General features: G+C 35.5%; 1 protein-coding gene across 1 annotated transcript; it reads left to right on the top strand.

The window, feature by feature from the left end:
- The first annotated feature begins 6382 nt into the window (after positions 1–6382).
- LOC148554258 (uncharacterized) lies at positions 6383–7056 on the top strand. The gene is made up of 2 exons (XM_088493114.1): positions 6383–6448; positions 6679–7056. Exons 1-2 carry the CDS (start codon positions 6383–6385, stop codon positions 7054–7056), a joined length of 444 nt encoding a protein of 147 aa, XP_088349240.1.
- Positions 7057–10523: the final 3467 nt, after the last annotated feature.

Below are 10523 nucleotides of genomic sequence, written 5' to 3'. Positions count from 1 at the left end.
GATTCACTAAATTTGAATGGTGAAGACAAAGAAAAAGATTTAAATGAAGCCTCTACAAGCTCAACAAAGGATAGTGTGCAAGTTGAAGAAATTGAACCATCACACGCACAAATAAATGCACTTCCAAAGGACTGGCGTACTTCAAAGGATCATCCTCTAGACAACGTCATTGGTAATGTTTCGAAAGGGGTAACAACTCGATCTACTTTTAGAAATTTATTTACATATAGTGCTTTTGTTTCTCAAATTGAACCATCTACCATTGAGTCCGCAATTGATGATGAACATTGGGCTATGGCAATGCAAGAGGAGCTTAACCAATTCAAACGAAATGACGTTTGGGAATTGGTGCCTAAACCAAGTAATCAAACAATTGTAGGAACAAAATGGGTTTTTAGAAATAAACTCGATGAAAATGGTACAATTGTTAGAAACAAAGCTAGATTAGTAGCTAAAGGTTATAATCAAGAGGAAGGCATTGATTATGACGAAACTTATGCTCCCGTAGCTAGATTAGAAGCTATTAGGATGTTACTTGCTTTTGCATCCTCTTATAACTTCAAACTTTATCAAATGGATGTTAAGAGTGCCTTTCTTAATGGTTTCATTCAAGAAGAAGTATATGTTGAACAACCTCCCGGTTTTGAGGATTATGAAAATCCTAATCATGTTTTTAAACTCAAGAAAGCTCTTTATGGTCTTAAACAAGCTCCAAGAGCTTGGTATGAACGTTTGAGCAAGTTTTTAATAGAAAAGGGTTTTAGAAGAGGGAAGGTTGATACAACTTTATTTATCATGATTGAAAACAAAAATATCCTTTTGGTACAAGTTTACGTCGATGACATAATATTTGGTTCAACTAACGAATCACTTTGCAAGTTTTTCTCAAACCTCATGCAAAGTGAATTTGAAATGTCCATGATGGGCGAACTCAACTTCTTCCTTGGTCTTCAAATCAAACAAGGAAAAGAAGGAACTTTCGTTAGCCAAACCAAATATTGCAAGGAATTGCTCAAAAGATTTGGAATGGACAATGCTAAGGCAATGGACACACCAATGAGCACTACTTGCTACCTTGACAAAGATGAACAAGCCATTGTTTTGTAGGTTTATGAGTTGATGAATGAGTGATTAATCTTGAGGTAGATTGAAGTATTTGAAGATTATAAACAATGGAGGATCAACAAATTGAAGATTTTTTTTACATCAAGTCACTTTTTATTGCTTTATGTTTATTTAATTATATGAATTGTTAAACTAACTCCTAGTAAGCTAAGGATTTCTATTATGGTTTAAATACTTTGATATTTCCTTCATAATTTTGTTTAATGATTAATGCTTGTATGCTTATTTGGTGAATAACTCAAAATAGGCTTGGTACCCCTATTTTAAGTTAATGTGCATGTCTTGATATATTTCACTTCTTTAGGGGGAATTATGCATGCTTGTTATATATAAAAAGAGGAAATCAAATTCTTTTTGAAAGGGGGAATATCTCATCCTTGAGATTAATAGAGATATTGAACTTAAAAAAATTCATTGTTTTATGCATGCTTCTATGACACATTTTAAACTCCTTTCTTTTTGATAATGTCAAAAGGGGGAAGAGAAGTTTGAGGATATTTGAAATTTTGAACTTTTGAAAAAGAAAAAGTTTGAGGATTTGAAAAGAAGAAATAAGTTTGCGAAACAATGATTTCAAAAAGACTTCCGCTAAGCAAAAACTTTTGATATCTAAATCGTTTTCTTTGATAAACGCCCTTTAAGGGAACAAATGCACATATTTAGGGGGAACTCCTGCAAAATTTTTTTTGTGAAGTCTTCTCCAAAGCTTTCTATAAAACAAAGTGCATTATTGTTGCTTTCAAAATCATTTATAAATGCATATCCTCAAAATTGGTTTGTCATTATCAAAAAGGGGGAAATTGTAAATCATGTTGCTTGTATGCGAAGTTTGTATTCGTAGGTTTTGATGAATGACAAACCAACAAACGACATGAAAGACAAACCAACAAACAACTTGAATGAACAAGCATGTTGAAAGATCAACCAACATTCAACATTGAGGAATGAAGAGTTGAAAGCAACACAACAACAACAAGAAACTCAAGTCCACAACATTTGAAGACAAGTATAGTGTCTTAGGACTTAGGTAACTTCTTGTTAAGAACCAATTGCTAAAATCTCTCAACACACACTCACAAAATGTTTTGATGCACATCTTGCAATTCGATGCTAGCCAAATGGTTTAAAAACTTGTTTTCAAAGGTATAAAAGCATAGGAATTGACTCCAACAAGTTTGAGATCAATCCTAAGTATTTTGAAGTGATTTTAAGCCATTCTTTAAGGTTTGCATCGATGCACACTCATCTTGCATCGATGCAAAGCATGCAACGACTTTTTGCATCGATGCAAAGATGTTTGCATCGATGCAACCTAGCTGAAAATTCAAATTTCAGCTTCAAAGACACATTTGCATCGATGCAAAGTGTTATGCATCGATGCAAATGATTCAAAAACATAAAAAACGGCTAGTTTTATCAAAACGGCTTCATCCCATTAACTCCCAAACGTTTCTAAGGTTTGGGGAGTCTATAAATAGATGGATTGAAGCCTTATTTCATACATGTGAGTATTTGCAAACTATCTTGTTCATATTCTTTCATTCTACACATTTTTAAGGTGTTATAATACACAATTTGAGAGAGCAATATCAATTGGTTCAATAGTGCTAAACTTGTAATCATACACTCTTCTAGAGAGTACTCATTTCATCTCAACAATTCTTTGAGAATTGTTTTCTTGTACACTTTGTAAATTGGAGTGTGATCTCCAAGGTTGAGTCAAGAGTTATAAACACTATAGTCGGTGAGGATACCAAAGAAGTATACTAAGTACTCAAGGCAAATCTTAGAGAAGGAATCTCTAAGTGGAGTAGGTTAGTATACGAGTGGTGATCATATACCGTGAGGTGTTAGAAACTAAGGACTCGGATTGTAAAAGGTTTTGCGCGAGCACCTTGAAGCTTGGCAATAGTGGAACTTCTCAATAGCGATTGAGAAAGAAAGTGGACGTAGGACAAGGATTGTGCCGAACCACTCTAAATAGCGTTTGCATCTCTCCAAACTCATCTCTTCTATATTATTGTCTTTTACCTTTGAGCAAATAAATTGTGATCGAAAAGTAGCTTCGTAAGTACTTAAGGAATAGCTTAAGTCCGATTGGTGAAAAGCTTGATCAATTTATTTGAGTTGGTGTCTATTGGAAAGTAAAAGCTCCTTATAAATGCTTAGCAATTGAGTTAAGCTCTTGGAAAAATACTAGTACAATAACACTTTTGTATATTGTCTTTAACTTTCGCAAAAAGATTCATTGTTGTTGCAATACTCAATTCACCCCCCCTCTTGAGTAATTGTGCATAGGTTCTACAAGTGGCATCAGAGCTTAACCCTTTGAAAGACTTAACCGTTTAAGGGAAAAGATCATGGCAAGCACAAGCTTTAACAACAACAACACTAGTGAAGGTAACTCAACCGCTAGACCTCCTCTTTTTAGCGGAACAAATTACTCTTATTGGAAAAATAAGATGAGAATTTGGATCCGTTCTCAAGATGTGAGAATTTGGAAAGTGATTGAGAATGGAAATCACATTCCAACAAAGACAACAAGCGCTAAAGAAGGAGAAGTCTCCGTCTTAAAGCAAGTACCGAAAGGAGAAAGTGAATATAATGACGATGATTGGAAGAAAGTGGCAATGAATGATAAAGCCATCAACTTCATTCATTGTGCACTTAACGAGCATGATTATATGAAGATCTCTACATGTGAAACCGCTAAAGAGATTTGGGATAAACTCCAAATCACTTACGAAGGAACCGACCACGTTAAAGAATCAAAGGTATTTATGTTGGTTCATGAATGGGAAAATTTTAAAATGAAAGATGAAGAGAGCATTGAAGAAGCTCTTGAAAGACTCTCCAAGATCTTCAACAACCTAAGCATGCTTGGCACAAAATACAATGATAAACAAATTGTGACCAAGGTGCTTACAAGCCTTACACCAAAATGGAACTCCAAAGTGAACGCCATTGTGGAAGGAAGGCTCTATGATCAACTTACATTTGATCAACTACGAGGTAATCTTCTCACCTATGAGATGACTATGCTAAATAGACAAAAAGGTGAAGAAAGCAAGAAGAAAAGTCTCGCCCTTAAAACAACATCACTACAAGAAGAGAGTGATGATAATGAAGAAGAAGGAGATGAAGAATTTGCACTCTTATTAAAAAGATTCAATAAGTTTGCAATGAAGAAAAACTTCAAGAGCAAAACAAAGGTACCAAAATGCTATGAGTGTGGAGAAGTTGGACACATTAAACCCAATTGTCCAAAACTTCAAAAGGAGGACAAAAACAAGAAATTTAAGAAGAAGGAGAAAGCATACATATCATGGGAGAACGAGGATGAATCCGACTCCGATGACGACGAGGTTGCAAATCTTTGCTTAATGGCAAGCGAAGAAAAGGTTAGTAATGACAACTCCACTTCTTTTAATTTACAAGATGAATATGATGCCTTACTTGAGGTGTACACAAAACTTACCCAAGATTATTCTCTCCTAAAGAAAAAGAATATGGATCTTTTAAAACAAAATGAGATGTTGAAAAATGAGAATATCAATCTTGGAAAAGATAAGTGTAGCACAAGTAGTGATCCATACAAATCTTGTAAAATGCATGAAAATGAAATTACAAATCTTAAGAACACTTTAGCTAAGTTCAATGAATCTTCAAAGAACTTAGATAAAATGTTGAAAAATCAAAAGCATGTTCATAATAAGGAAGGTTTAGGTTTTGAAAAAGGAAAATTTAAAAATACTAAAACTCCTATTAGGCAACCGCAAGCCCAAAAGGCAAGCATGCCTAAAAGGAATGAAGCCTTTAAACATCCTCCTCAACATGCTTCATTTAGAAATTATAATCACAATGCATATAGATCAAAAGATGTTGCATTTAGGAAACAACCTAGGCAACCATTTAGAAACATGCATAGGATGCATAATCCAAATGTCATATGTCATTATTGCAATAAAGTAGGTCATATAGCACCCGTATGCTTTACTAGAATTAAACATATAAACTTTCGTAGTCAAGATACGAGATGGGCACCTTATGGGCATTATGCTCATACTAACCATCAAGGACCCAAATTCACTTGGGTACCTAAATCCCAATTTTAATTGTTTTGTAGGTACGTGTTGGAGCTAAGGATACAAATTGGTATGTTGATAGTGGATGCTCCAAACACATGACCGGCGATGAATCAAAGTTCACCGCAATAGAGCCTACAAACGGAGGAAATGTGATCTATGGAGACAACAACACCGGCAAAGTAATCGGCGTTGGAAAAGTTGGTAAAAATTCTTCTACCTCCATAGATAATGTTATACTTGTCAAAGGTCTCAAACATAATCTCATTAGTGTTAGCCAACTTTGTGACAAAGGAAACTTAGTTACCTTTGACTCAAAATGTTGTTTGATAAAAAGGCAAGACACTAATGAAATTGTGCTAATTGGACACCGTGTTGACAATGTATACATGATTAATATAGATGAAGTTTCCTCAAATGATGTGAAATGCCTTGTTAGTAAAAATGATGAAACTTGGTTATGGCATCGTAGAGTAGCTCATGCTAACATAGACCATCTTAGTAAGTTGGTCTCTAAAGAGTTAGTAATTGGCTTACCAAAGCTACGTTTTGAAAAAGACATCCTTTGCGACGCATGTCAAAAGGGAAAACAAGTAAAGGCCTCTTTTAAATCTAAAAACATTGTTTCGACAACAAGGCCATTACAACTTTTGCACATGGATTTATTTGGTCCTTCCAGGACTATGAGCTTTGGTGGCAATTACTATGCTTTAGTTATTGTTGATGATTACTCTCGATTTACATGGACCTTGTTTCTAGCAAACAAGAGTGATGCATTTCGAGCATTCAAAAGATTAGCCAAAGTTATTCAAAATGAAAAGAATTTGCATATATCATCTATTAGAAGTGATCATGGTGGAGAATTTGAAAACAATCTTTTTGAAACTTTTTGTGAAGAAAATGGCATTGAGCATAATTTTTTGATAATACTTGTCTCTTGTTATGTAGAAAATGTCTGCGCAGAATAAGAAAAATAGGGCACAACAGAAATTTAGGTATCGAAAGGGACCAATAAAGTTTGCAAGAATACGTGCAAGATTGGTACAATTTTTAATTCTTTGTGAATTTGTATATGTATGTGTGGTGTGCCTTTTAACTCTATATAAATGCTATTTGAATTGGACTTATAGGCTGCTTCTAAGGAAAATAATGAACCACCTACTCAAGCAGAAATGTTTGTTGAGACTCGCCAAAGCACAAAAGAAAAATCATTGGATGAAGACACTCTGGATGTTATTGTAAGTATTAATTTGGAGTTAATTTGGTTAAAATAGGTTATGGATTTCTTGTGTCTTGGCAATTTGTCCATCACTTGTGGTTACTTTTATGCTTGCGTTGAGTTAAAGAATCTTGACATTATTTTTAATCTCTATTATTTGTTTCGATGTTGTCAAATGATATATGCCTTTAGTCCAATTGTGTATTTACTCTTATTTTATTACTATTATTTTTCTTCACATTAATATAGGCACATTTACAAGCTGAGAATAAAAAGTCTAAAGAATCAGCAATTAGAGCTTTCCAATCTATATTTGGGAAAGAGAAGGCAGGGAGAGTGCGATGTCACGGAAGAGTTACCACACTAATTTTGTTGAAGAAAAATGAGGAAATTTCCACCCTTAAGCAGCAACATGCAACTGAGAAAGCAACATTAGAGAATAAGGTTGATGTGATGCAAAAAGAAGTAGATGAACTAAAATCGCTTGTTAAAATGATGCTGCAACAAAAAAGCTCAGGAGTGGACCTTGACATGTTAGCTGCTCAATTAGGAAGCACGTTAGGGAATCCGAACAATGATGCGCATGAAGAGGAAAACTATGTTGAAGGGGAAATCGAACTTGATTAAGGTCAACTTTTAAAAGCAAATGTTACAGAGTAAAAGTCATGAACTTGTGGACATGATGACTATTTGCTACTTAGCTATTTCAACTCTCTTTTGTTATTATATTTTTTGCAAACTTAGATGATATTGTGGATCTTACAACAATTTTTATAAGTTAAATTTGATGAGAAATGTTCAATTTTTTTTCTTTAGTGACTTAATTCAAATAGTTTAGATTATTTATTGACATTAAATAATTTAAAAAACTGAAATTAATTTTATTCACGAGAAAATTATTGTAAGTAAAAAATTATATATCACAACAAAATCGTTGTCAATAGTTACAAAAGACAATGGTGTTAAAACCGTTGCCAAAACACGACTCCAAAGGTAATGCTTTAAAACTGTTGTTTTAGATGACTATAAAATGGCAATGGTATTAAAACCGTTGCCGAAAGCGACATCAACAGTAACGCTTTAAAACCATTGTCCTAGATGGCTATAAACTGGCAACGGTTTTAAAACCGTTACCGAAACCTGGAGCCAACGATAACGGTTTAAAACCGTTGTCTATGTGAATAATAAAACCACAACAGTTTAAAACCGTTGCCTATCCAGTTACGGTTTTAAACCGTTGTCATGTTAATAGGAATGGTTTGAAACCGTTGCTTATTGAGTAACGGATCAAAATCGTTGTCTAAAATTTTCCGTCAAAACCGTTGCCTATGCCACTAACTGTGGCAACGGTTTTTCTGTTACCATTGCCTTAGGTAAAAAACTGTTGCCTTTGAGCATTGGTAACGGCCGCATATACCACAGGTCAAAAACCGTTGCCAAAGCGTTGCCTAAAGTTTTGGGAACGGTTTTTCAATCTACGGCAACGATTTTTGACCATTGCGAAAAGCCTTATTTGTTGTAGTGTACCCATATGGCCTTACCCTTTTATTTTTCCTTGTAAACCAATGTTGAGCCTATTTTACCCCGGCCCATTTATTCTTTATTTTAGCACATCACTAACTCTAAGCGAAAAACAATAGATGCCCCTAATTTGAATACTTGGTTAGCTTAGACTAGTGAGAGTGTACATGAATTAAGTGTGGAAAAATTGGGTTAGGGAATACTTGGTTAGGGAATTGGGTATTTTATATTCTTATATGAAAATGTGAAAATAGTTTGGGCACTTGTTCGTGCATCTAACACATTAATCATATGCATTAACTCCTTGTGTATATATATATATATATATATTCCATACCATATATGCATATTTCCATGAGAAAAAAAAGGAAAAGATAAAAAGAAAAAAAAGAGAAAAAAATAAAAAGGGGGACAAAATTCCCCAAGGTAAATAATTGAAACAATGCATATGATTTGTACTCAAAAGATATCAAGGTGCATGAATTTGTGTAAAGATAGTCAATGGGTAGTTAGATTTTGCACTGTAATGACATGGAATGTCTTAGGTTAGGTGGGAAGTTTAGGTTAATCAAGGATTCGGATTTTAGTCCACTTAACCAAATATGTTCCTACCTTGACCCTAACCCCATCACAACCTTTGAAAAGACCTCTTGATATGTATATTCGTGTATTAAAATTTTGTTGATTGGTAGAAGAAGAGCAAGCCTTAGAAAGTAAGATTAGTAGAGAACCGAGAGAATCAACCCTCAAACACTAGAGTAATTAGAGTGTATACACTTCCGGTGAGGGTTCGATACTCGATTCTTTGTTCCCGGCTTTCACAAACTTTCTCCTTGCAAGTTTATTTGTACTTCATTTTGAGATTTGAATTAGTGGAATCCAGTTCATGTGTGTTCTTGGAAAATTTGTTCACTTTTAACTAAGTAGGTAGAAGTATTTAGCATGTAGTTGTATTATATAGATAAGTTGCATTGCATAAGTCTCACCATTTTTCCTTCACTCTTTTGGCTCACCTGAGCTTAGCATGAGGACATGCTAATGTTTAAGTGTGGGAAGATTTGATAAACTACTATTTTATGATATATTTTGGACTGAATTGAGTGGATTTTGTCAACTATTCTCACACTTATTCATGTAAATTGCATGTTTTTAAGTTTCCTTCCTAATTTTGTGCTATAATTGAAAACATGCTTCTTAGGCCTTTAAATCACTAATTTTTAATCCTTTGAACCTCCCTTGTTCACCAATGAACTAAGTGATCTGGATCAACTGACATTGCCTCAGAAGAAACAGGATCCTGGAAAGTTCGTAATACCTTGTACCATAGGCAACATGATCTTTGAAAAGGCTCTGTGTGACCTTGGTTCAGGGATAAACCTCATGCCCCTCTCTGTAATAGAGAAGCTGGGAATCTTTGGGGTGCAAGCTACTAAAATCTCATTAGAGATGGCAGACAATTCAAGAAAACAGGCTTATGGACAAGTAGAGGACGTGTTAGTAAAGGTTGAAGGCCTTTACATCCCTGCTGATTTCATAATCCTTGATACTGGGAAGGATGAGGATGAATCCATCATCCTTGAAAGACCTTTCCTAGCCACAGCAAGAGCTGTGATTGATGTTGACAGAGGTGAATTAGTCCTTCAATTGAATGAGGACTCCCTTGTGTTTACAACTCAAGGTTACCTTTCTGTAAACATGGAAAAGAGGCACAGTAAGCTTCTCTCAAAACAGAGTCAACCAGAGCCCCCACAGTCAAACTCTAAGTTTGGTGTTGGGAGGCCACAACCAAACTCTAAGTTTGGTGCTGAACTCCCATATCCAAACTCTAAGTTTGGTGTTGGGAAGTCTCAACAATGCTCTGAACATCTGTAAGGCTCCATGAGAGCCCACTGTCAAGCTATTGACATTAAAGAAGCGCTTGTTGGGAGGCAACCCAACTTTTATTTATCTAATTTTATTTTTCTTGTTCTTTCATGTTTTATTAGGTTCATGATCATGTGGAGTCACAAAATAAATATAAAAATTGAAAATAGAATAAAAAACAGCAGAAGAAAAATCACACCCTGGAGGAAGACCTTACTGGCGTTTAAACGCCAGTAAGAAGCATCTGGCTGGCGTTCAACGCCAGAACAGAGCATGGTTCTGGCACTGAACGCCCAAAATGGGCAGCATCTGTGCGTTTGAACGCCAGAATTGCACCCTGGAGAAGAGCTGGCGCTGAACGCCCAGAACAAGCATGGTTCTGGCGTTCAACGCCAGAAATGGGCAACAAATGGGCGTTCAACGCCCAGAACAAGCACCAATCTGGCGCTGAACGCCCATAGTTGTGTGCAAGGGCATTTTGCATGCCTAATTTGGTGCAAGATTGTACATCCTTGAACACCTCAGGATCTGTGGACCCCACAGAATCACCTTAGGATCTGTGGACCCCACAGGATCCTCACCTACCTCCACTCACTTCTTCTCACCCCTCTTTCACACAATTCCATAAACACTCTTCCCCAAAACTCTTCACCAATCACCTCAATCTCTCTTCACCACTCACATCCATCCATTCTTCCCCATAAACCTAC

The sequence above is a fragment of the Arachis ipaensis genome, chromosome B7, assembly GCF_059453495.1.
Source record: "Arachis ipaensis isolate K30076 ecotype BB chromosome B7, ASM5945349v1, whole genome shotgun sequence".
Classification (NCBI taxonomy): Eukaryota; Viridiplantae; Streptophyta; class Magnoliopsida; order Fabales; family Fabaceae; genus Arachis; species Arachis ipaensis.
The sequence above is the reverse complement of the archived record's forward strand: the minus strand, read 5'-3'. Positions and strand labels throughout refer to the sequence as shown.